General features: G+C 43.5%; 1 protein-coding gene across 1 annotated transcript in view; it reads right to left on the bottom strand.

Annotated features, from left to right (window-relative positions):
• Positions 1 to 338: 338 nt before the first annotated feature.
• LOC135873816 (ATP-dependent translocase ABCB1-like) overlaps positions 339 to 27,194 on the bottom strand; it is a 76,297-nt gene continuing 49,441 nt past the window's right edge. The window contains exons 19-27 of the mRNA XM_065398430.1: positions 25,891 to 25,974; positions 20,177 to 20,380; positions 13,063 to 13,163; positions 10,975 to 11,115; positions 6,637 to 6,793; positions 4,257 to 4,454; positions 3,168 to 3,374; positions 2,063 to 2,209; positions 339 to 536 (exon numbers count right to left, since the gene is read on the bottom strand). Of these exons, the coding sequence (XP_065254502.1) occupies positions 339 to 536; positions 2,063 to 2,209; positions 3,168 to 3,374; positions 4,257 to 4,454; positions 6,637 to 6,793; positions 10,975 to 11,115; positions 13,063 to 13,163; positions 20,177 to 20,380; positions 25,891 to 25,974 (1,437 nt within the window). The remainder of the gene's footprint in view (positions 537 to 2,062; positions 2,210 to 3,167; positions 3,375 to 4,256; positions 4,455 to 6,636; positions 6,794 to 10,974; positions 11,116 to 13,062; positions 13,164 to 20,176; positions 20,381 to 25,890; positions 25,975 to 27,194) is intronic.

A 27,194-nucleotide genomic window follows, 5' to 3' on the forward strand; every position in this document is an offset into this window, starting at 1 on the left:
GTAAGTTCCGTTAGGTCAATAATACAGGTTTTAACAATAATTTATAAACAAACAGTTTGTGATCTATTTTGTCAATATATATTTCCATGAAAGGCTTGTAATCATTTAATATAAAAGCAGTTTAAAATTAACCAACACGCCCCAAAGGATTTTACCAATAGGATTAAGTAATACTAAAGCTGTGACAAAAGGAAAAAATAAATGTCTCTTCTCTGTTTTTTACTACGTGCCTGTGTTTTGAACCTGCAGACATCTCAGTAATGAGGTGCATCCTTAATATTACTTAGCTGTGGGTTGTGTGTGTATTTATATAAATAGATTAGTTTGTAACATTAATGTTAATGAGAAACTTGTGCATTTACAAGTGCATAGTAATGACCTTCCTTTGCCAGCAGCTGGCTGTGAGTCCCTTGTTCCACTACTTTTCCATTATGAATCACTGCTATGACATCAGCGTTCTGGACGGTCGTCAAGCGGTGAGCAATAATAATGCAGGTTCGACCCTTCCTGGCATCGTCCAAGGCTTTCTGGACAATCTGCAGACAGATGCAGTGAAAAACTTATTACTTGGAGAATCTTCCCGTTCACCTTTGCCTTTATAGTTCACATTATCACTTGGGTGTTCCTCACTGGGGTTTAGGAGTCAGTACTTCCCATGCATGAAGGAGGCCTCAAACACAGGGGCCTGATATTCCAACCTTTATTTGTGTGAGTAATTCCACTGAAGTCATTGAGACTACTCTCATGAACAAAGGCTAGCAGAATGAGCTCCATAAGGATCTAGTTTGGACCAACATAAAACTTAGATTAACATGCAACACAACTAATTTGCAGAGGTGTAATGAATTGTCTGTGATATTGGCTGCTTACCAAATGTGTGTGTTCTATTTGACATTGCATGCTGTCTGTTTCCAACTACATGCCAAATTTAGAGAAACTAACAACCTCTGACCTCCCAGCCATATGCACTTGTCCACGTGTTTGTCAGTCAGACATGCACAATACTTAGATCAGTTTGGAGAAAGCAGACCAGCCAAATACATAGACATGACTAAAACTTGCGTGTTCATTGATAGTACCAGCAATGCCAGACACTTCTTGTTGTCCATAAAAATCCAAAATTCAGGATCCTGACATCTGGCTCACAACTGGATGGCGGTTTGCATGGTGGCATTTTTCACTTCTACTGCACCCCCATCCAACTGAACAGTTTATTCGTCCCTATGGAGTCTCCCCTCTCCTGGAGATGGTGGATGCGGTGGGGAAGCTCAGCCAGCTCAGCAGCAGAGGATAGCTTAATTACTCTCTCTTCACTGCACAACATCTCGTGAGAGGTAGGAGGTGTTGCTGAAGCCTTTTTTCCAAGCCAGCTGCTCCTGCATGTCACCTCTTACCCTCTGAACGCAGGTGGATAAAAGGACTGGGAAGCGGACAGAGGCAGGACAACATTAAACTTCTTCATTGTTCCATTCTGTCCTGACAGCCAGCAGTTCTACTGGCAGAGTGGATCCCTCTCGGTCTCTGTAGCAACACCTGTTCACCCAGACAGAGCAGGAAATAGTGCAGAAAGAGACCCACTTTGCTGCTAGTGCTGCTGGCTGAAGGGAAGAGGACAGAGCTGGTGACTTGCCTTACAAGGCCTCCTCTAGTAGATCACAGTCTACTGTTTGAAGACACCTGTCTCAAACTCAAAGCTGCTAATTATGAATGGGATTTTCCAAAGTGCTCAGCATTGGCCTAACTGTGAACCCATTAAAAGTCCCATTGATTTCATAACTGACTTTGAAGGAACTGAGGCAGGCCCAAACTGAGGAGTTCTGAAAATCCCACTTTGTCTCCAGCCCCAAGTGTTGCTGACTACCATCAACTCCCAATTTAGACACCAGGAGTTGAAGGCACTCTACACTTTGCAAAAGCAGGCCGTAGACAGAGAGTGAGCTAAGGATTGTTCTGTGAAACTTTCAAAATTGTATTGTAGATGGAGCGCCTGTGGTCTTGCAGTGAAGCGTTCGAACCCCGTAATTTTGTGTATATTATAAATGGTAGAATGCATATTACTAACCTTTTCACTTTCCATGTCAAGAGCAGATGTGGCTTCATCCAGAAGCAGAACTGCTGGCTTACGAACTAGAGCACGAGCAATTGCTATTCTTTGTTTCTGACCTCCAGAAAGTTGTGCTCCTTTGTCACCCACTCGGGTATTATACTTCTGTATAAGTAAATATTCATTGTGAAGGAAAATTAGAAACAGAAAGTTATATTTTTAATAGCAGATAATGTACTATATTAAGCATTTCCACCATGAAAGAAAAAAGAATAATGTAATGGTTTTTAATAAAAAATAAAATTTTATAAGATCTTATTAACTGTTTGAATCAAAATGCATATCTACAGCTACACATATTGATAACTGCTCTGTAATGAAAATTCATTTCAGCATTAGAAAAAGACTAACTCCTAAGTGGTGCAACCACTGATGTGTCTAGTCAAAGACACCTGTACTTAAACATATAGATCTCAAGAGACTTTTATAATTTCAAGGCCCTAGAGACCCACACTCAGGAGGTGACCCTTTATTTCTTACACATCCAAAACTTTCTTCTAAGTACATTTTCAAAAACTAGGTGGTAATGAAAAAGAAATATTGTTTTTTTCAATTCCATGCAACTCTACAGGAAGCCCGATTTCTCTGGGCTTTTCCAAGGTCTTTCTCCCCTTTGAGAACTAAGTCCATGGCAAACATGAAGGTTAAGATGTACTTGAAACATTTTACCTTTCAGATAAGACTAAAACTAGAGAAAATTTCTGCCAAAAAAGGAAAAAGAATTGGCAAAGTTTATGAGGAAATGAAAATAAAGGTTTAGAATCGAATGTCTCTTTTATAGTTGTTATATAACATCACTGTGGTAGAGGAAAACAAGAAAACTGGAGCTCAGATTTTGCATTTGAATTAGCTAATTATGACTGCGTATGTGTTAATACATATTGCAAGTTACATTTTTAAACATCAGCTTCCTATTTTCCTCTTTGAGAATTGTAAACACAAAAAAATAAGCTTTTTTTTTTTTAAAAAAAAAAGCATATTGTTTTGCGTTAATGGGAGTTGCTTAGATAAGTCACAGTGAGTATTTACCCCACACTGAGACTGGAAAGACTTTTTCATTTACCTCTGGGAGATTTTCTATGAAGGTGTGAATATTTGCTGCTTTAGCTGCCTCTTCAACTTCCTCCTGACTGACAACCCTACTGTTGTCTCCGTACTGGATATTTTCAGCAATGCTGCAGTCAAACAAAATAGGCTCCTGTGACACAATACCCAATTTGGACCTTAACCATTGCAAATGCAAAGACTTGGTATCGAACCCATCTGCAAACTAGAAACAGAAAAAGGGAAAAATCATTCCCTGCAGAATGCAATACTCCTCCTCAGGTGTACAATGTAAATGTGAAACACCAATCTGTAAAAATCCTCTGACCTGTGTTAGAGTTACAGTAAAAGTAAAGTGGTTAGTGAACCACTTCTGATGAAATAATAGATGATCAGATCTTTCATCCAAACTTGAACTGAACCAAAACTCTGAAAATTCAAAAGAAGCTCAGATAACCTTTTCTTCTCAGAAGTATTTTTTTGTGCACGTCTGCTCTGCTAGCTTCCGTAATAGATGTGGAATTGCCAATCTATAATGAGATGTGCCCACAGAATTTCCATCTTTACTGATGATGGCAGGTACCAGAGATCTCATGAGAAAGTCTGTTCATGAGCTTCTTAGACCTAGATGGTTGAAGAGCTCCAATAAGAATCCACATCTTTGGGCATTTATTCAAACATCCTTTGACTCACCATCTCTAGGCTATTCTTCTTGGAGCTCTCATCATCATTAATAGGACTTGCATCAAAAGTCTCATCAAGTGATGAATTAGACCTCAAATTGTGTCATGTTAACATGACTACAGGACTAGTGGCAAGGGTTACATTATGGGAAGTATATTCTAATGTCCCCTCCAATATATCAAGTAAATCAACCAAGAGATGCCTTCCAGTGATCTAAATCCAGGATGGGGAGTCAGAAGATCCAAAGTTCTATTCCCGGCTCTACCTTAAGGAAGTCCCAAGTCTTCTCTGCAGTACCCGGACCTGTAACAACACTTATCCACCTCAAAAGAGGTGTTGTGCGGATGATATAATGTTTGTAAAATACTTTGAAGAACAGTTCTATAATCTCTTAGCGTTAACAGCTTCACAAATCTTTTCTTACCACTTGTCCTGCCATAGGGTCATAAAATCTCTCCAGCAGCTGAATGGATGTGCTTTTGCCACAACCACTGCTCCCCACCAAGGCTAGCGTCTGTCCTTTATTAACCTTCACGCTGAGTCCTTGCAAAACTTGAGCTTCTGGTCTTGTAGGGTATATAAAATGGATGTCCCTGAATTCAATGTTGCCATCAAACTGACTCTGGAAACGGTAGAAAATACAAATGTATGACAGAAGACCTGTCTATCTTGTACTGAAGCATCAAACACAACTCATTATGGTCATTTAAATGAAGGCGTGACAAGTCAGTTTATTATTGCTTTAATATGCAGTGCGATTGGATTGGTATCTTCTGTGTACGGGACCTCCTTCTTGAGTGGTTCTTTTCTGCATCTCTCTCTCATTTATATCATTCCTTTTCAGCCTGGTTCACAAGGACTATCATTACTTTAGGTAAGTAAACAACCCTAATACCTCTCTTTTATGTCATCATTGCATATAATCCAGACACTATCATTGTGTGTGGAAAACATAGTTCCTGCCCCTGGGAGTTCACTCTCTAAATAGTGTCATTTAAACACATAGTACGCAGGATGAACATAGTACAAGGCGGACATCAGATCTCAGATTGGGTTAAACATTTTTACTTTGGTGGATTATTCATAGTTTTCAAGGACAACTATGTTTTAAGTGTAGGTTTGAATAAGGAAAGGGTAGCTGATTGTCTCTTTTATGTAGGAAGGGAGCTCTGAGTATAAGAGGTAGCAAGGAAGAAGACATGAAGACAAGGGTGAGTGAAGGAGATGTTAGGAGAGACTGTGGAAGCCTCCTCTGATGCCTGGGGGATGGGACAGCTCTAGGACCACAATACCAGCACTGCGAGTACAATGGGCTCTTACAGCACCTAGAGAACTGGACTTTCAAGGTTTAAACTCTTTGGGCCAAATCTTAGCTTCATTGAAGTCAAAGGCAGCTGCTTCACTGGCATCAGGATTTGGCCCAGAGTGGTTTCACTTTCAATTAACATCTTTATCCGCAAGAAGATATTTCCCCTGGAGCATTAATAGTCTGGGCATGTGGAGCTGATTCAGGAAAGTAGTCAAGCACATGTGTGACTTAAAGTTGTGCACATGAATTACTGGCATGCTTACAGTATGTGCCTTTTCTGAATCGAGGCCACTATCCAAAAGCTAGAATTCTAAAGCAATTTCAAGTTTCTGAAAGGCTGGTTCAGCTTGTAAAAGCATTTATGAAAAGCACTGAGAGACAATATGAAATGTATTCAGTTTACAAATACAAAGATGAGTTTCTAACTGTCAACACTGGACTTTGAGAGACAAGCTGGGTTCTTTCCATCTCACGTATAATCACCAGGAACAAAAGGTTCTGCAGGCCAAGTTACGTCCTCATTAATACTTGTGCCCTTTGACTTGAATGAGGTTACTCAAATGTTGTATGCAGTGCTGTTATAGCCGTGTCAGTCCCAGGATATTAGAGAGTCAACGTGGGTGAAGTAATATCTTTTATTGGACCAACTTCTGTTGGTGAGAGAGACAAGCTTTTGAGCTTATACAGAACTGAAGAAGAGCTCTGTGTAAGCTTGACAGCTTGTCTCTCTCACCAACAGAATTTGGTTCAATGAAAGATATTAACTCACCCACCTTGACTCTCTGTTACACAGATGTAACCGACTGGAACTTAGCAAACAAGTCTGCTGATAATGCACAAGAAGGAATAGACTCTAACTCACTCTCCCCCACAGCTGCATAGTTTACAGGCCTAAAAAGCAGCGAAAACATACTTTGTATTACTAAAGAAAGCAGTTATAACTCTGGGCTTGTCTTCACTACCAGGGGATGGACACTGCTGCAATTGATTCAGCGGGTGTCGATAGCGGAGTGCTCTCTGATCGAGTCTGGTACTCCACCGGAACGAGAAGAGTAAGGTAAGTCGATGGGAGAGCATCTCCCGTCAACGCAGCACAATGAAGACACCGCGGTAAGTCGACCTCAGCTACATCAAACTCAATTACATTATTCACATAGCTGGAGTAGCGTAACTTAGGTCGACTTACCCCGGTAGTGTAGACAAGGCCTCAGAATACATCCAACGGACAGAACAGGTGAATGAAATGTCATTCTTCCAGTCATTTTTCAAAACAGAACCGCACTTAAAAGTATTCTATTAATTTCTCAAGCAAAAAGGTATTAAATGGCACTGGGCAAATATAAAATTATTAAGTTATTGCTGTTCAATTTTTCCCTACCTGTCGGGTCCTGTCTTCTGTGACATTGCAAAAGGCAATTTAATAAGATTAATACAATTAAGGACAATACAGTACCACCAGGTTTGTTAGTTTCAAGGACTTTCTGAATGGCCTTACCAGTTTTGTACCCTCTTCACTATAGCTGTCAATTAAGGGTTTCCGATCCAAAAGCTGAAAGATTCGTTGGGAAGAAACTTTAGCTTTGCCAAAATCTGGTGCCAAAGAAGTGGACTGCCCAACATGTATAACACCGTATAGAACTGAGCAGAAGGCTCTGAAAACCAAACACAACATCTTTCAGTTCATCTAAAGAGAGACTTTTTTATTATTGTTCATAAATTACAAATATTGTTTTCCTTATTTAACACTATCTATAAATCTGAGAACTGTGACATTTTTACAACTTTATGGTTTAGAAAAATTACACACAAAGGATTAGAGACAGAGGTTTACAGCTACAAACATTTTTAGGGGTGACTTAGGCCTGGTCCACACTACGAGTTTAGGTCGACTTTAGCAGCATTAAATCGAATTAAGCCTGGACACGTCCACACGACGAAGCCCTTTTTTTCGACATCTTTATTAAGGGGACATTCAGAGGTGCCCGTTCCTGCTCGGCTGAACAGAAATGTTCCCCGCTGTTAGCCACGCGGTGGGGGGGAGGGGTGAAGTGATCATCCCAGAGAATTGGGTGTGTGTGTGGGGGGTGGGTAGTTGGGTTTGTGCTGCATGTTAACTCAGAAACCGCAGCCCCTCCTTTTACATTGCAAACCCATTTTAAATGGCCAACCCAACGGGTCCTTGGTATGGGAAATGAGGGCGCTGCTGTTTGAAGGTTAAAAAAGCCAAAAGACTGTGGCTTACCATGGCTGCCTGCAAGCCGAATTCTGTTGCCTGGCACTGCGTGAGTGATCTCTCACACCAAACCGGCAGGCCCCCAATATAAGAGGAAAAATGCGACCTTGTAACGAAAGCACATGTGCTGTGTAATGTGAACAGCAAAATTTAACGTGAAAGAGTGTACCCATTGTTCTCTAAAATGTGTCTTTTTTAACTACCTCTCCCTTCTCCTCCACCAGCTGCAAATGTTTCTCCTTCGCAGAGGCTAGTGAAGATTAGAAGGAGAAAATGGCGGACTCGAGATGATATGTTCTCGGAGCTCCAGATGTCCTCTCACGCTGACAGAGCACAGCAGAATGCATGGAGGCAGTCAATGTCAGAGTGCAAAAAAGCACAATATGAATGAGAGGAGAGGTGGCGGGCTGAATCGCGGGCTGAAGAGAGCAAGTGGTGGGCTGAAGAGGATAGGTGGCATCAGCTTGCTGACAGAAGGCAAGAGTCGATGCTCCGGCTGCTGGAGCATCAAACTGAAATGCTCCAGCGTATGGTTGAGCTGCAGGAAAGTCAGCAGGAGCAGAGACTGCCACTACAGCCCCTGTGTAACCAACAGCCCTTCTCCCCAAGTTCCATAGCCTCCTCACCCAGACGCCCAAGAACACGGTGGGGGGGCCTCCGGCCACCCAGCCACTCCACCCCCGATGGCTGGCCTTCAATAAGAGTTAAAGTTTTAAAGTTTTAAACTGCAGTGTATCCTTGTCCTTCCCTCCTCCCCCACCCTCCCTGGGCTACCTTGGCAGTTATCCCCGTAGTTGTGTGATGAATTAATAAAGAATCCATGAATGTGAAGTAACAATGACTTTATTGCCTCTGCAAGCGGTGCTCGAAGGGGGGAGGGGAGGGTGGTTAGCTTACAGGGAAGTAGAGTGAACCGGGGGTGGGGGTGGGAGGGTTCATCAAGGAGAAACAAACAGAAGTTTCACACTGTAGCCTGGCCAGTCACAAAACTCGTGTTCAATGCTTCTCTGATGCGCACCGCGCCCTGCTGTACTCTTCTAACCGCCCTGGTGTCTGGCTGCGCATAATCAGCGGCCAGGCGATTTGCCTCAACCTCCCACCCCACCATAAATTTCTCCCCCTTACTCTCACAGATATTGTGGAATGCACAGCAAGCATCAATAACAATTGGAATATTGGCTTCGCTGAGGTCTATTCGAGTCAGTAAACTGCGCCAGCGCGCTTTTAAACGTCCAAATGCACATTCCACCACCATTCGGCACTTGCTCAGCCTATAGTTGAACATGTCCTGACTCCTGTCCAGGCTGCCTGTGTACAGCTTCATGAGCCATGGCATTAAGGGGTAGGCTGGGTCCCCAAGGATCACAATAGGCATTTCAACATCCCCAACGGTTATTTTCTGGTCCGGGAAGAAAGTCCCTTCCTCCAGCTTTTGAAACAGACCAGAGTTCCTGAAGACGCGAGCATCATGTACCTTTCCCGGCCATCCCACGTTGATGTTAGTGAAATGTCCCTTGTGATCCACCAGGGCTTGCAGCAGCATTGAAAAGTACCCCTTGCGGTTTATGTACTCGGTGGCTTGGTGCTTCGGTGACAAGATAGGGATATGGGTTCCGTCTATCGCCCCACCACAGTTTGGGAATCCCATTGCAGCAAAGCCATCCACTATGACCTGCATGTTTCCCAGAGTCACTACCCTTGATATCAGCAGGTCTTTGATTGCATTGGCTACTTGGATCACAGCAGCCCCCACAGTAGATTTGCCCACTCCAAATTGATTCCCGACTGACCGGTAGCTGTCTGGCGTTGCAAGCTTCCACAGGGCTATCGCCACTCGCTTCTCAACTGTGAGGGCTGCTCTCATCCTGGTATTCTGGCGCTTCAGGGCAGGGGAAAGCAAGTCACAAAGTTCCATGAAAGTGCCCTTACGCATGCGAAAGTTTTGCAGCCACTGGGAATCATCCCAGACCTGCAACACGATGCGGTCCCACCAGTCTGTGCTTGTTTCCCAGGCCCAGAATCGGCATTCCACACCATGAACCTGCCCCAGTAACACCATGATTTTCACATTGCTGGGGCCTGTACTTTGTGAGAGGTCTATGTCCATGTCAATTTCCTCATCACTCTCGTCGCCGCGCTGCAATCGCCTCCTCGCCTGGTTTTGCTTTGGCATGTTCTGGCTCTGCATATACTCCAGGACAATGCGCGCGGTGTTCATAGTGCTCATAATTGCCGCAGTGATCTGAGGGGGCTCCATGATCCCAGTGCTATGGCGTCTGTGCTGAAAAAAGGCGCGAAACTATTGTCTGACCGAGGGAGGGAGGGGCGAGTGACGACATGGCTTACAGGTACGGGGAATTAAAATCAACAAAGGTGGCTGTGCATCAGGGAGAAACACAAACAACTGTCACAGAAAATGGCCCCCCCAAAGATTGAACTCAAAACCCTGGGTTTAGCAGGCCATTGATTTCACGGAGGGAGAGGGAAGCAAATGAATACAGAACAAATCTGGTCCATCTATTTTTTACATCTTAAGCTGGCAGCAGACGTTGCAGCATGACTGATAGCCATCGGCATCTTCTGGATGCTTGGCAGAAAATGATGTACTACGACTGCTAGCCATCATCGTCAAGACGGTTCAATAGGCCAGGAGACAAAACATGTCTGCCCAGGTGCCTCTGATTGAACTCACTGAGGAATACGACGATGACGGATACCAGTCGTAATACACCATCCACTGCCAAAAGGCAAGGAGCTGCTGCTGTGTAGCAATGCAGCCCCACGTCTGCCAGCACCCAGATAGCCGATGACGGCTACCAGTCATACTGCACCGTCTACTGCCAAAAGGCAATTAGCTGCTGCTGTGTAGCAATGCAGTACCACGTCTGCTGGCACCCAGATGACATGGTGATGGTGAGCTGAGCTGAGCGGGCTCCATGCTTGCCGTGGTATGTTGTCTGCACAGGTAACCCAGGTAAAAAGGTGCGAATCGATTGTCTGCCGTTGCTCTGACGGAGGGAGAGGGGCCTGACAACATGTACCCAGAACCACCCACGACACTGTTTTTGCATCATCAGGCATTGGGATCTCAACCCAGAATTCCAATGGGCAGCGGAGACTGCGGGAACTGTGGGATAGCTACCCACAGTGCAACGCTCCAGAAGTCGACGCTAGCCTCAGTACTGTGGACGCGGTCCGCTGACTTAATGCAGTTAGAGCATTTAATGTGGGGACACACACAATTGACTGTATAAAACCGATTTCTATAAAACCGGCTTCTATAAATTCGACCTAATTTCGTAGTGTAGACATACCCTAATGGTATGTAATTTCTCCACGCAGAAGCATTTCACAAAGCCCGTTGTCTGCAATGAAGTGTCAACAGTAAAAGTTTCTCCATAGTAAATAAACGGAGCCAGGCTCTATACATGCCAACACACCTGTTTCAAGCTTCCTCTCCCAAAAATAACCCTTCTGCCTGAATTGAACTCCTGACCAGATTCTAAACTGTTGGACCTCTTGCACTATTGCCTTAGTAACTAGACTTATACACAACTACCATGTGTTGAAATCACTGTCTTTGGACTGATGTGTACTCACATAAATACATTTTCAAAGTTTGTATAACAATTAGCAATGAGCCATGCCCCGAATCTGAAGATTGCTGCATTGAGAAAGAAGGTTGCACATTGGGCTATTCCATAAGTAAGTCCATATAGGGGGGCTTTTGTTAGAGAGTCCCTGATAAAAAAAAAAAGATTTATGTTAAAGGAAAAAATTGTCATGAAATGCCAAGAACAGAGACTGGCCGGGAGAAGGTCAGACCTTTGGATTAGGGGTGGCAAACCATATACCTCACTCACTCAAATAATAAATAATAATTAATAAAGCTGCATGCTAGGGGCTCCATGAAGGTGCCTCTGGAGAGAACTTATGGCAAATGAGACCCCTTCATCCCAACCAGCTGTTTGTTGGATAGGACCTTATGATAAAATTCCCTTTAATAGTCATAACATTTTAACACTTGAATGCTGGTTTCCAGAATAAATGTTTATGGATGGCCAAGGATCTGACACAAAGCAAATTGATAATTTCGATAAGTCTCTTATGATCTTTGAATGCTTGAATTTTTGGACAATTTGGATAAATGTAGTGGTCACCATAGAACAGTCAATGTGTACAACACAGCATAACTGAAGCACTGCAGATATTGCCTGTTCTGAGTACAGGAGGGGAAAAAGTAGCAACTCAGACACCCTGTACAGTGGTGACTTTTAAATGGTGACCAATGTTGTTGTGTGGGATGGTAAAACTGGTTCACCTTAATTATGTGCAGACCTTGCTGTGACAAAGAAACTGGCAAAATGATTTTTCAACAGAAAACGCAATTTCTGCATATTTGAAAATTTCCATTGGGAAAAAGGTAACAAAATATTTTATTCTGGGTTGGTTTGACCTGAATTGAAATATTTCTGCTTTGCACGCATAGCCATGTGACTCCGATAATGCATTATGCCAGTCAGTCAGAGGGGAGACCACACTGCATCATGGGAGATATACTCCAACCAGGGAGCCTGGCCCATAAGAGAGGCAATGTTCCAAAACAGGGAAATGCAGTTTGATGTTGAACTAGATAGAAACAAAAAGTTTCAGGTCAGTTAAACAAAAGAAAATTAAATATTTCAATTATTTGGGAATATAAAAATATTTTGTTTGGAGAAAAAATGCAAAAATGGAATGATTTGCCATTTCTAAATTGAAATTTTTCTAAAAAAACTTTTCTTTCCGTGAAAAAAAATTTATATATTTTCACATTTTGTCCCACTTCAGAGCAAAACAGAGGTTGAAATATTAGAATTTCCCACAGGATAGAAATTCAGATTTTCACTCATCTCTAGTGCTCATATATTTTTTAAATGTTTTTCAAAATAGTTTCTCTAAAAATCATAATATTGTGATACAATGATCTGAGAGGACTAGAGACAAGTGCTAAAGCTGAGAATCCCATTTCTCCAATGAAATATAGATTTTTTTTTCTCATACTGATGGTTTATAGAATATTGAATCATAAAACTGTCATTGGCAGAGGACTATCATTTTCAATCCCTACTTTTACTTAAAGCATATTTAAGGGGAAAGAAACAAAATGGATGGTAGATCATTTCATTTAAATAAAATGGAGACTAGGAAAATGTCTGACATATTTGGATATTATAAGTTAGCCCCTGCAGTGGTTAGCTTGTAGAGTGTGAATGAAAAGGCCAAAGAGGAAAAAGAAATGCACCTTATTTCAAGACCTGCAAGTCCTTACTTGTAGTTAAAGTCATAATATATGGTGACGTTATGTAGTATAAAGTCTTTGCCACTTGATCCATGAAGCTCATTCTGCTGCAGTACTTGTGAAGCAAGTAAATATCCCATATTCATGTTAATAAAAACTTTATACCAGGTCATTACATTCTCTCTCACACACAAATATTACATCACACACAATAGCATCTAAGAATGTATTTTAAAGAAACAGAGTAAATACATTTTACCCTGCCAAAATCTTTTCAAATCATTTATATGTTTAATATTTTCAGTCTGAAAATGAATGTAATATGAATAAATCTTGAGTTGTTTTAAATTAAGAAAATATGTATTCATTGCTTTTAAAAAACAGAATTGTCTGAGAGCAAATCCTACCTGTATGGACCATTCAAACTTGCATTATATCTCTCATAGAATGCATCTTCACTAGTTAATGAAGCCACAGTTCTTATATTTTCAACCGCTTCCATTGAAATCTAAATCGGGAGACAAGACAGATATGAAGTATTCTCTTATGTTTGAGTCTCCTCCTACCACTACGTAGTTAGCACATCTGTAGCACTTTTCATCTTTCGCTCTCCAAGTGTTTTTCTTTTAAAAAAAGGAGATTAAGTATCATTCACAGGGAAACTGAGGCACGCCCATTAAATTATTTGCCTAAGGTCACACAGTGGTCTTTCTACTAAGCCAACATGGCTGCTCTGTGATTCCTAAGTACTCCTCCCCCCACCTGTACATTTTGTTGTACAGCAGCATTAGCTGGCACTTTAGAAGCCATTAAAAGGTAAGAAGTTGCTCCTTGCTCTGAGTACACATATCCCAGGCAGCAGCTCACTGGAGGGCTGCATGCTACCTTGGTTATGCAGCCTGAGCGGCACATTGAGCTGGGTGAGCCCCACACTCCTAGTACCCACCCCCAGTGGGGACTCCTGCTCCTGCGTCTGCCAGGCTTCCCCAGCCATGTGCCAGACCCACCCCTCCTCCAAAGCAGGCCCTTCCCCCACACACTTTGGCCAACACTCCCACAGGGGTGACGTGTATCTTCACTTTTCATTTTCTGGATTTCAGATGTTTAAATTTGCATATTCTTTAACCCCCCTGATCCTGGCTTCATTGAGGGGCAAGGTGAGAGGCTCAGAAACTCCAAGAAGAGCAGGGTCCCTAGATCCCAGCTCACATGGAGGAGCAGGGCTCCCCTAGATCCAAGCACACACAGAAGGGGAGAATTCAGGGCTGACAGCCCACCCCCAAATCCTCAACTTCCTCTGCCACCCCTCACATTCCCCATCCTCTCCCCTCACACTCTCCCAATCCCCACCCTCCCCCTTATTTGAGCCCCTAACCCTTCTTCCCTCCCCCACCACCCATCCTCATTAATCCCCCTCCTCATGTGCCGGCTTCCTCCTTTCCCCAGGGGTGCTCAAACCCCCGCTCAGCTCCAGGCCCCACCCCCACTCCACCCAGTCCCCCAAAGCCCCACCCCCATCCCGCCTCTTCCCACCCTGCTTATTCCCACCCAGTTCCTCCCCCTCCCCCGAGCGGACCTCATCCCCACTGCTTTCCCTTTCCCCACAGCATACCGCGGAACAGCAGATTGTGGTGGGCAGGAAGCGCTGGGAGGGAGAGGGAAGGAGTTGATCGGAGGGGCCACCGGTGGGTGGGAGGCACTGGGGGGGAAGGGATGGAGCTGGCTGCCAGTGGGTGCTAAGCATCCACCAATTTTTTTCCACCCACAGAGTCAGCACCTATGCCCCCATCCCTTGCTCTAGACCCCAAACAGCCCCTTCTTCCCACTTACTCTTACACGGCAATCACCCCTTGTAATTAATTTTCTTTTCAAACATAGTTTGAGAGCCTTCTTAATTATCGGCTGTGCTCAGATTCCATTTCTCCAAATTAAAACAAAAGTTTACATTTCATTTTCAGATTTCTGCTCAGGGTGAGCTTACAACTTCAAAGTTGCTAAAATCTGTGAACTTAATTTTTTCCCCCTGGAGGCTGTGGGGAACCCCATACTCAAATGACCCATCTTTGGATCACTCACCCTACCCTATGCTTTCATGACACATAGCAAATTTCAAGACAATCTGTGTAAACACACAGATTTTAGCATACTTAGTAGTCATCCTTTAAACAGGAAGGGCTTCCCCACCTTAGCTAGAGCAGAGCTGGTGCTCAGTTGTAATGCTGTATAAAATTAGAAGGCCAGTGGAGCAGAGGTGCTCCACACATCCATCAGCATCATAATAGTCTCAGAGAGCTGTGAAATGGCCCATTCATTTCAATGAGATGTTCTCAGCTGAAAGTGAACACCCAGCCTGAATTCAGCCAGAATCTAGCTCTGAGTAGGGTGACCAGACAGCAAGTGTGAAAAATCGGGACGGGGTGGGGAGTAATAGGCACCTATATAAGACAAAGCCCCGAATATCAGGACAGTCCCTCTAAAATTGAGACACCTGGTCACCTAGCTCTGAGACATATGAACTGCTCCATTCATGCCAGTGGATTTTTCCATTCCCCCTCCCCAAGACTGTAGAGTTTCTGACATGCCCATTCTCAGCTCCTCACCCCTCTCTCAGCAGTGTATTCTTGGGGCATACTCTGAGCATGCCTGTTCTAAGCTTCCCACTCAGTGCACCCGGATTTCCCTGAGCCAAGCTCACATGGGGAGAGGTAGAGAGAGGGGGCCAGACTCCCTTAGAGGGACAAAGCACCCCAGATTCCAATTCATGTGAGGAGGTAGGGAGGGGGGCTTAGATGTCTCCAGAAAGCAATGCCTACTGCAGACCCTGGCTCACATGAGAGGGGGCATGGAAGGCAGATAGATCCCCACGGCTGGGCAAGGTAGCTTCAGAGCCTGGCAAACAGAGGGGGGTCAGGTGCAGGGCTCAGACACCCCCAGAGAGGCAAGCCCCCCCCCCCCAATTTCCACCTCAGATGCAGGGGGTGGACAGAGAAGCTAAGACTCCCCTAGAGAGCTAGGGGGTCCCCGAGATTCAAGCACACACACAAAAGGGACAGACGGGGAGAATGTGGAGCTGCCCCTATTCCCCCCAGACCCTCTGCAACAAACCCTCATGTCTGCTTCCCAGTATCCATTCCCCAAACCCAACCTCCTCTACCACCCGTTCCCATTTATCTCCCTCCCCATAATCCCCCCTCTTCTCCGTGCAGCCCCAAACCCCTCTCACCCTATTCCCTTAACTCCTCCATCCCCTAAAATGCTCCTCTCTTGCCAGCAAGCATTTGCACGCCTATATTTTAAAACAAAAATACTTTGATGACATTACACCCTCCTCCAAAATAAAAGCCCGATAATAACAGATTTTAGCAACATTCCAGCCAAGCTTTCCCAGGTTTTCAGCAAAGGGGGGCCGTGAACTGTCACTAGCTGGGGGAGTTCAGGAACAAACACTTACTGTGCATCTCTTCAGTCTATCCAGCTGCTTTGACCATATTCTACCTGAAAATCCTTTGGGGTTCGCTTTACATACGTGCTCAGTGTAACTTGTGGAGTGCTTGACCTTTACTCAAGAGCCTAAGTGGATGGCCAAACTCTTTTGCTGATAATGTTCTGAATCTTGCTTCCCCCAAAGGGCTAATGGATGCCATGCATTCTCTGGAGGTAACCCTCAAGTGAGTGAGACCCTTGTGCCAGGATTAGACCCATGGTCTGATCTCTAGATGTGGGCAAAAAAACATTTCTAGAACGAACCTTTAGAAAAGCTGATTATTTGGTGGGAAATAACATCTTGTAAACCCCTTGGTCAAATGACCCCAAATTTGGATCACTACACGTATCTTGCACCCCCATAAGGTTCACCAATTTATAGTGGTGCACCACAGGAGACGGTAGGGTAGGGTTAGTGACCCAAACTTGATATCTGTTGAGCCAGACGTTCTGGAGATATAAGCCCTAAAAACAGCCATTTTTAAAAAAAAGTTTCTAGGTGGTGGGTGTTTAAAAAAACCCAAAAATTTAGAGCTAGAACTCTAGATCTAGAATTCATAGGTAGATACTAAGGACTGGAAGATGAATCATAGACCACTGGATGGCTGTGAACTCACCCTTCAATTAACACTGCTAAAGATAAGTTAATTACAACACCCACCTAAGACAAAAGGAATTTTGAACTGAGTGGCTGGAGATTGCTACAATGTGAGAGTCATAGGAGGTAATTTCATTTTGGGAGAAATGCAATCAAAGCATTTGGGTGGAAAATTGGATGTGTAAACTTTCTTGGAATGAGGGTTGCCACTTGCCAAACCTCCAGGATTGTCCTAGAGTTTCCCAGAATTAAAGTATCAGAGGAGTAGCCGTGTTAGTCTGTATCCACAAAGCCACCAGACTCCTCGTTGTTTTTCAGGAATTAAAGATTAATCTTTAAAGATTGTGTCATGTGAGGAAACCTCCAGGAATAGGTTCAACCAGACTTGGCAACCCTGCTGGGAGGGTGGATTGGGGTAACTAGGAATAGGTGGTAGGGGAGATAAGCGGTTCAGGTGATGGAGGCACGTGACCCCCCAGCTCTGCCAGTGCACCCCAGCCGTACACTGCAACCCATGTGCCCCCTTTGCCAATAAACTCAAGCCATCCTGCACCTCAACCTTCCTGCACCCCAACCCCCAGCTTGGTCTTGGCATCCTAACTCCCTGCATCCCACAGCTGTCTTTGCACCCCAACCCCTCATGCACCCCAACTTTCCTGCAGCCCCAGCCCTTCCAGTGTACCCCAACCTTCCTATACCCCACTTCTACCAGTGCACCTGACCCGTTGCACCTCCCAGCTCCGTCAGTGCACCCCAACACTACAGGAAACCTACTGGACGCACATTAATTGGAGAGTTCATGGCCTACCAGAAACCATTACAAGCTCTGACACCTCACTGTTCTTGGAGATGGGGCACATCTATCGGAAAGGGGTCAGAGGATTTTTCTCTCAAACATAAAATTGTCAGTGTTTTGGAACACAAACCCTATCTGTGATTTCTCCACCAGCCTGCTACAAACTCCACCCTCTAGCCATTCTGAAACACAACCAGGAACACTATGCCACTGGAACACAGCACTCCTTCACCCCAGGCACTGCATGTGAGTCAGCTTAGAGGAGGGAGGAAGTGACAGCAATAGAAAAGTTAGTACACAGGGAGTGAAAACTTCAGGGAGAGGTGTTCCCTGCTTGCAATAGGGAGCCTCTGTATGGTAGTGGGGATGGGGGAATGCAGTGACTGGGTCAGAGGTATGGCGGGGGAGGTGTGCTGAAGCAGGGCTGGTGAGGCACAGCTGATGAATATGTGTGTCAGGGGGTGCAGCTGGCTCAGAATGCTAATTGTGGAACACTAGATGTACAACTACCTATATGGCCACTACCTCCTAACGCCACCAGAGCTTTTCCTGTTTAAAAAAAAAAACCACAAAAAACCTTGGAAATTCCATGGCAAAGAACGCCGTTAAATGCAGAGTTAAGGTTGCTTGGGGGTATGTCGTACCCCTGTAGAATGCTGTGTGGAACAAAACTCAAACTACTGAAAACCAGGAGATGCACAAGTAAGGTTGTGCATGCAAGCTTACCTCTGCCCTCTTTCCGCAGTGCCCAGTTAACACACATACCTTTGCTCTGCCAACCCCGCAACTGCTGACACGTACAAGCTCTTTACCTCCTTTTACAGCCCATTCACTGTCACCCACAGGATTCCATCTAACAATATTACAGGACAAGAAAAAAAAAAAAGGCTGCCCACCCCATGTTCCATCTGTTCCCTGCAGCTGGCAGTAGCCGATGGGAATTATTTGCATATACTCTAGTTGCAATCAGGATGCTAGGTGTACCTACACTAAATGGTGGAGACAGTAGCTGGGCCTGCTTGGTAAGTGTGTTGGTGATGTGAGGATGTGTGGATCACTCTGAGGTATGTGAGAGAGCAGAGCAGAGTTTAGGACAGGAGGAACTCTGTGTTTGCCACCCTCCAATGTCCGAACAAAGGGAGGAGCTAGGTATGTACCTTCAGGATCCTGTGTACCTTATATCATTAGCAGGGCACAGGGGCTGTATTAGAAAGGGTATTTTCAGTAGCAAGCTGGCATATAAGCAATCTAAGCATTTATTATCTATGCACACTCCAGGCAAAGTGAGTGTGCTCAGTGGCAGATGGAGCTGAACTGAAGAGCGGAGGAAGTAGTTAGCTCTGCTTGGTAGGTGTGTTAGCAGATCTATGGATGACTTGGAGATGTGTGACAGAGCTGTGACTGAGATATAAAGAGATCTATGTGTGTGTGTGTGTGAAAAGGCAGGAGGTGGATGTGTACCTTCAGGATGAAGTATGTCTCAGTTCTATGGGGAATTGTGTAGGTTATGTCAGTAACAGGGCACGGGGCTTTAATTACAAAGATATTGCCAGCTGTGAGGTGGAATTTGAAAGGATTCTAATGCTTTCAGGATGGCTAAGTGAAAGTGTACGTTGAGATGGTATCCTGTATGTAACAGTAGCCCTACACTTAAGCTGGGAGGTGAGAGTCCCAGCTCGCATAGATGTACCCATTGTGCATAGCTATGGTGGCATGAGCAGTGGCTTGAGCTACCTGCATGAGTACAAACCCACCCAGACCCCCTGGGCACATACTACTTGTGAGGCTCGCCCAAGCCACCGTCCTGGCTACACTGCTCTTTTTAGTGCATTAGCTCAAGCAGAGCTAGCATGGGTATGTCTATGAGACCTGGGAATCACCTCCCAGCTGAGATGTACCATCAGGGCACGGGAGCTGTAAAAGGCTGTAAAGCGGTTCTCACATTGTACATGTATGATATTCTTTCTGGGGAGTTGGCTAAGTGTGAGAGTGAGCGCCACGATCTGGAACCTTCTGAATCTTTATAGTGCCAAGGACCAGTGAGAGTACATGCACAGTGAGGCATAACTGAAAGAGGCTAGAGGGAAGCTAGCATGGTCAACCTTCCCCTACCCTTTTTTGTCCTTTCATAGTGTAAGATGGAATCCTGGGGGTGACATTGAATGGACTGTAGAAGAAAGTGAAGAGCTTAAACATTTCAGCAATTGTGGGGTTGGCAGAATAAAGGTATGTGTGTTAACAGGGAGCACTGGGGAATTACTGAAAGAGGGCAGAGTTAAGGTTGCCTGGGCAACTTTAACTCTGCAATTCCTGATGTTCAGAAGTTTGAGTTTTGCTCAACTCAAGGTTCTCCAAGGGGATGACCTGCCACCAAGCAACCTTAACTTTGGGTTAACATAATTGTTTTGCCATTGAATTTCAAGGCAATATGAGTAACTGTGTGGATTTTAAAGCAATAAGAAAAAAAGTAATCCTCAACCTTAACTAGAGTGGAGCTAGCATCCCACTATAATAGAATGTCTCTCTTTATCACTGTTTTATTTAATATATTTTCAGAGTAATTTCTGTAGAAAATCACCACTGACAATGTTGTCCTTAAAACGATATAACATTATACCCATTTAGTTTATATTGGAGATCTTACTCGTCCGGCCTCTTCCAAAGCTTTTTGATCTTTTGATGCCTGACCAGCCACAGAGCTCAGTCGAATAGCATTTGCAGCAATAATGAAAGGAATGCAGGCCAGGATAAGCAAAGTTAATCGCCAGTCATATACAAAAGCAATAATGATGGCGGTCAGAAGGGTAGAGGCAGTCTTAGTGAACAAGCCAAGTCGGCTTCCAGTAGCCTATTAAAAGCAAAAGAGTCCAAAGTTAATTCCTGAGACACAAAATATAGATCAAATGTATGAAATCATCGTTCACTCAGGATAAATATTCAGAGGGAGAAGAATCGTAAATGTTATGCATTTAAAATCGACAATAATATATGCAAAAACCCATATGGACAATTAAGTATGCAAATACCCCTAGCTGTGCGTTAGGTTCAGGAAGCCTGATGAAAATGTGGCCACATGGGCTCAATTCAACAAAAAATATTAGGGTCCTCCTGTGCCACAACAAGGCACAGAAATCATGAAGAGCCAACAGCCTCTAATTTGGGGCATGTCAGTTATTGGGTGCCCAGCTTAAGGCACCGAGGTCCTGATTTTCATAGGTGCTGTACATCAGCTGAAGATGATGGAAGCTGCAGGTTCCTTTAATTAGGCACTTTGTTTTCAGCAGTGTTAGCAGCAGGAAATGAGCGTTCACACCAAAGAGCTCTTCTCTCCCTGAGGATCTGCACATCCATGTCATCAAGAAATTTAAAAGTGATAATTGGCACACCGGATCTATGTAAACTGTGACAATACTCATGGCTCAGCTGAGCAAACTGTGGATTTTCCAGCTGGGGGCCAAACTGGAAAATCGGGGGGGGAGGGGAATTGATTCGATTAGATCTGAAACAATTTTAAAAAAAAATTTTGTCGAATAAAAAAATAATACTTCAAATTGACCAAAACATTTTGGTTCACTAAAAACTCTCCCCCTCCCCCCCACCCACTCTTTTTTGGTATTGATTTGGCCATTTTGTGGTGTTTTTCTTCTCTTTTTTATTTGGTCAAATTTGAAAATGAAATACCATTTCAAAACAAAAGTAGAAATGGCATATTTTTAAATGGTCAAAATGAAACATTTAGACTTAAAACAAATCTCCCTTCCTATCTCTTTTGACTATTTGTCAAATTTTACCCAAATTCATGAATAGATTTGGGGTCCCTAAAAACACATATTTCAGCAAAAATACCATTCACTGAAAACATGTTGGCCAACTCTACTCATGCCTGCAGATGAAATGGAAAGTTTTGTGGAAACAATCCATCTTTCAAATATCGCACTGTGGACAAACCAAGAGAACCTTGGGTGGGAAGTATGATTCTTTCTTTGCTAGCCAGAGGCTTTCCTGCCCTCAAGAGACTTTTGTGTTCAATAAAATTATAAAACCAAACCAATGCCAAGATGAATTATTGCCATATACTCTAGGGGCTTATACATAAAGATCACTTTGAGACTTCAGCTAGCACAACATATGGCTGCCCACGTACTTAGCAGTAGCCGTGTTGTCTCTCTAATAGCCTGGAACCAAGGTAGGTGAGGTAATATCTTTTATTGGACCAACTTCTCTTGGTGAAGAAGACCTAAAGAAGAGCTCTGTGTAAGCTCAAAAGCTTGCCAATCTCACCAACAGAATTTTGTCCAATACAAGATATTACCTCACCCACCTTGTCTCTCACTCACTGATATTTCTTTGTTCTCCAGAGCAGGGGTTCTCACCCTTTTCCTTTCTGAGCCCCCCCGCCCCCCCCAACATGCTATAAAAACTTCATGGCCCATCTGTGCCACAATAACTGGTTTTCTGCATATAAAAGCCAGGGCCGGCATTATGGGGTAGCAAGCAGGGCAACTGCCTGGAGCCCCATGTCACAGGACCCCCCGCGAAGCTACATTGTTCAGGCTTTGGCTTCATCCCCATGTGGTGGGGCTCAGGGAACTGGGCTTCAGCCCTATGAGGTGGGGCTTTGGCTTTCTGCCCTTGGCCCCAGCGAGTCTAATGCTGGCCCTGCTTGGTGGACCCCCTGAAACCTTCTCGCAGCCGGTTGAGAACCACTGCTCCGGAGAATGAAATGTTCTGATGTTCATTTTGATCTGTTAAGCTTTTTTAATAGTTTGGATCCCATGCACCACCTTCTTCCTGTTTTACCTTGACAGCTGGGATGATGGACCTTATCCTCAAGAATTAAGTTGCAGTTTTTAAAGGTTCAAGTAACACTGGTCTACAATTTTTGAGACGTCGTCTGCTTCAGAGATAAAATGTGCTATTTATTATGTATTTTGATGTGCTGAATTCAAATATGACAATTAAAACAACTGATTGGCTACTGTTTCTAAGATATTTAAGTTTTTACATTTTGTGTCTATGTATATTGTGTAGATAGTAGAGTTTTAATCATAAATTGTAAACCTAGGTCTTTTCATGTGTTTATGGTTGCTTTACATGATAATATTTCACCTGTCCTGTTTATGTAACACTTTAAAAATCAGCAAAAGGGTTATATAAATAAAATTTATTATGAAACAAAAGGAAAAAACTATTCTGTACATAGTTTAGTCCTATTCAGTGTCTACTCGGCGCTTCTTGGCTTGTCTCTTGTATTCATTAAATGGAGCATCTCTTGTCACTGTCCAGCAATAGTCTGCAAGCATTGATGGGCTCCATTTGCCCTGATAGCGTTTCGCCATTGTTGCAATGTCTTGGTGAAATCGCTCGCCGTGCTCGTCGCTCACTGCTCCGCAGTTCGGTGGAAAAAAATCTAGATGAGAGTGCAAAAAATGTATCTTTAGTGACATGTTGCAACCAAGGCTTTTGTATGCCTTGAGGAGGTTTTCCACCAACAACCTGTAGTTGTCTGCGTTGTTGTTTCCGAGAAAATTTATTGCCACTAACTGGAAGGCTTTCCATGCCGTCTTTTCCTTGCCACGCAGTGCATGGTCAAATGCATCATCTCAAAGAAGTTCACGAATCTGAGGACCAACAAAGACACCTTCCTTTATCTTAGCTTCACTTAACCTTGGAAATTTTCCACGGAGGTACTTGAAAGCTGCTTGTGTTTTGTCAATGGCCTTGACAAAGTTCTTCATCAGACCCAGCTTGATGTGTAAGGGTGGTAACAAAATCTTCCTTGATTCAACAAGTGGTGGATGCTGAACACTTTTCCTCCCAGGCTCCAATGACTGTCGGAGTGGCCAATCTTTCTTGATGTAGTGGGAATCTCTTGCACGACTATCCCATTCGCAGAGAAAACAGCAGTACTTTGTGTATCCAGTCTGCAGACCAAGCAAGAGAGCAACAACCTTCAAATCGCCACAAAGCTGCCACTGATGTTGGTCATAGTTTATGCACCTCAAAAGTTGTTTCATGTTGTCATAGGTTTCCTTCATATGGACTGCATGACCAACTGGAATTGGTGGCAAAACATTGCCATTCTGCAGTAAAACAGCTTTAAGACTTGTCTTCGATGAATCAATGAACAGTCTCCACTCATCTGGATCGTGAACGATGTTGAGGGCTGCCATCACACCATCGATGTTGTTGCAGGCTACAAGATCACCTTCCATGAAGAAGAATGGGACAAGATCCTTTTGACGGTCACGGAACATGGAAACCCTAACATCACCTGCCAGGAGATTCCACTGCTGTAGTCTGGAGCCCAAGAGCTCTGCCTTACTCTTGGGTAGTTCCAAATCCCTGACAAGGTCATTCAGTTCACCTTGTGTTATGAGGTGTGGTTCAGAGGAGGAGGATGGGAGAAAATGTGGGTCCTGTGACATTGATGGTTCAGGACCAGAAGTTTCATCCTCTTCCTCTTCCTCGTCTGACTCAAGTGAGAATGATTCTGGTGCATCAGGAACCGGCAGTCCTTCTCCGTGGGGTACTGGGCGTATAGCTGATGGAATGTTTGGATAATGCACAGTCCACTTTTTCTTCTTTGACACACCTTTCCCAACTGGAGGCACCATGCAGAAGTAACAATTGCTGGTATGATCTGTTGGCTCTCTCCAAATCATTGGCACTGCAAAAGGCATAGATTTCCTTTTCCTGTTCAACCACTGGCGAAGATTTGTTGCACAAGTCTTGCAGCATATGTGTGGGGCCCACCTCTTGTCCTGATCTCCAATTTTGCAGCCAAAATAAAGGTGATAGGCTTTCTTAACCATAGTGGTTATACTACGCTTTTGTGATGCAAAAGTCACTTCACCACAAACATAGCAGAAGTTATCTGCACTGTTCACACAAGTACGAGGCATCTCTGCTCACTTTGGCTAAACAGAAATGTGTCCCTTTGCAAAATCAAACACTGACAAATAAGAGAGCACGACACTGTATGATTTCTAGAGCTGATATAGGGCAATTTGTTCAGCAGAGTGATGTAAGCTTCGTTATGATTGCATCATCCATGACTTCTAGGAATAACAGTTTCCAATTCATATCATGTATGACGCAATACCAGCTTCAGATTGCATCATTCACTGTTTTGCCTAAAAAGCAAGTACTGTCCAAACCCAGTCATAGATTTATTCATAGATCCAGTCAAAGATGTATTTTAGTCATTTCTGGTTTAAATTGAGATCCCTTCCCTTTATAACTCACTTATCCTCCGCCATTCCCAAGTCAAGGGTCGTATATACTGACCCAATAGCATATCTTGAAAACTAGAGCCAATCAACAATTTTAAGCATCATTTTTGTTCTCAGTGACCCAGAATTATTAAAGTTTGACTACATTTATTTCAGAAGCATTTTGGCTGTAGAGCAGTGTAATTATACGTTCAGTCAAATATTTGATTGATTCCCACTCTGTGCTGGCCAGTAAAGAGGAGATGGGAGGGAGTATGAAATCTAGTGAGTCTGAGGATCTAGTCAGTCTAGTGAATCCGGGAGTTGAGGAAGATTATTATTATTTAAAGACGAGTGAAGTAGAAATTTAATTTAATTTTAAAATATTGAATAAATCAGGAAACTTATTACTCTTTGCTCATGAGTGAATTTATTTTAAAAAGTATGGCTGATTTTTTTCTTCAAAATTTTTTTGATGGGGTCGTGTGGTGGGGAGGAAAGGGGAGATTGGCAAATTCTGCAGAATTTGCCACTTACCTGCAGGATTTTCAGTGGCTCCTATCCTACACCACTCCCCGAAGTCACACAGTCCCTCGTGCTTCTGCCATCACTGATACTCTGTATTAATGACAACTCACTTCACCCCATAAAGCCCACATAAACCGTCTTTCTGTGTATGAAATGCAGTGTACAGAGCTGGGAAGAAGAAATGTACCCATGTCAACATGAGGCCAGGCATTGGCTGCAATGCAATTCTCCCACACTACAGCCCCTCCAAGCAACTGAAGTGGGCCTTTAGGGCCACTTCATACACTGAAGACTTTGCTCCATCAGGCAGTTTAAGTGGTGCAGAAGTGCTTACACTGGCCCTTGGACATGGCTAACTTTTAAAGTTACTAAGGTGTTTACTTAGCCGCTTACAGCAAGGAAATGGAAGGTGTACGAACATCTGCCGAAGCTTTATAATCGTCATAAATTGGGACTAGTGAAACTGTTTCCAAGATGTTGATAGTGCGCTATTTAAATGTGTCAGCCAGTCTCTAGAGAAGATTTACCAACTCGTTGTCCAAAATAATTTAATCGTCCCTGGGCAACACTGAAATTCATATTTGTAAGCAAAATGTAAAAACAAAATCAAACATACCCCTTTGACTTGTGAAGCATCTGTAGCTAGTCTGGTTAACAAAACCCCTATGGCATTTTTAGGATCGTCGTACCACCCAATCTCCTGCAAAGGAATAGATGGTTCAGTTATTTTTGCTTTTGCAAATGAAATGTTCTTATCGTAACTCAGACTTGTCAGAGTCATTTCTACAATGTATGGACATTTAAAGCTTGACTAGCATGTGTGTGTGGGGAAGAGAGAGACACACAACATAACCATTAAGATACTCACTTTTCTTTTGTGATGAATAACATTTGTCAGATAAACTGAAAACGATCTTAAAATAAACTATTCTTACCCTCAGAACATTAAACTGTTAACAGTCCAGGTGCTAACACCTGCAAAGATTTTAGAATTTAGAGTCACGTATGTGTCATACACCATAATGACAGGTTTAAGAGTGGTAGCCGTGTTAGTCTGTATCAGCAAAAAGAACAAGGAGTACTTGTGGCACAAGTACTCCTCGTTCTTTTTACACCATAATGAGAGTGCCTTCCACGCCCATACCAACATCTGATACGCACAGTGCTCCTCTCGTACACGTTTTATATTACACTGACTTCTGTAGACCTATTCCTGATCAATATGGGTGCATGTGGGAGGAGAATCAACTTTATTATCTTTAAAGGTAGTGGAAAAGAAAGAGAGGTTTGGGGTTTTTTTTGTAATTTTCCCTCTCCTCCCCTATCCCCTTAGAATGCTCCTGTGCATATGCAGAACCCTGTGATACCAAGCGCTACCAATGGGTGTGCAGGGTGCCTAATCATTCACCCACAGAGAATCCTCTGCAAGGAACAAATAGAGGTGTGTCCTTTCCCAGGGATCCATCAGCAGGGAGTATCCAAGGGCAGTCATTTTGCAATAAAATTATTGTAAATCATTCACGATCCAGCTGGTCACCTTGACTAGAGAAATCACTCTAGTGAGCAAAGATAATGCTTTGAGAACCTATATACCTGTTATGATATGGTCCGTTTGCTATGGAGTTTGATGCAAACAGATCTAAACCTATTTATCTAAACATTTATATCATGACCATCAGGGTGAGATAGAGATTTAACTTCTGTTTTGTTAATCTCTGCAAATATACCAATGCACTCAGATACATGCATGTTTTATACACTCTTCAGTATGGTCGATATTGAAAGAGATGGCATCAAAATTAGACAGCTCTCCTAGCAGCACTGAGTTAATTTGTACATGTTTTTGCTTTATTTTGTTTTGCACGTGTGCTCAGAGACTTGCCGCTTGTGCATTGGTAAAGTTTCACTAAAAGGATGGGT

The sequence above is a fragment of the Emys orbicularis genome, chromosome 2, assembly GCF_028017835.1.
Source record: "Emys orbicularis isolate rEmyOrb1 chromosome 2, rEmyOrb1.hap1, whole genome shotgun sequence".
Lineage (NCBI taxonomy): Eukaryota > Metazoa > Chordata > Testudines > Emydidae > Emys > Emys orbicularis.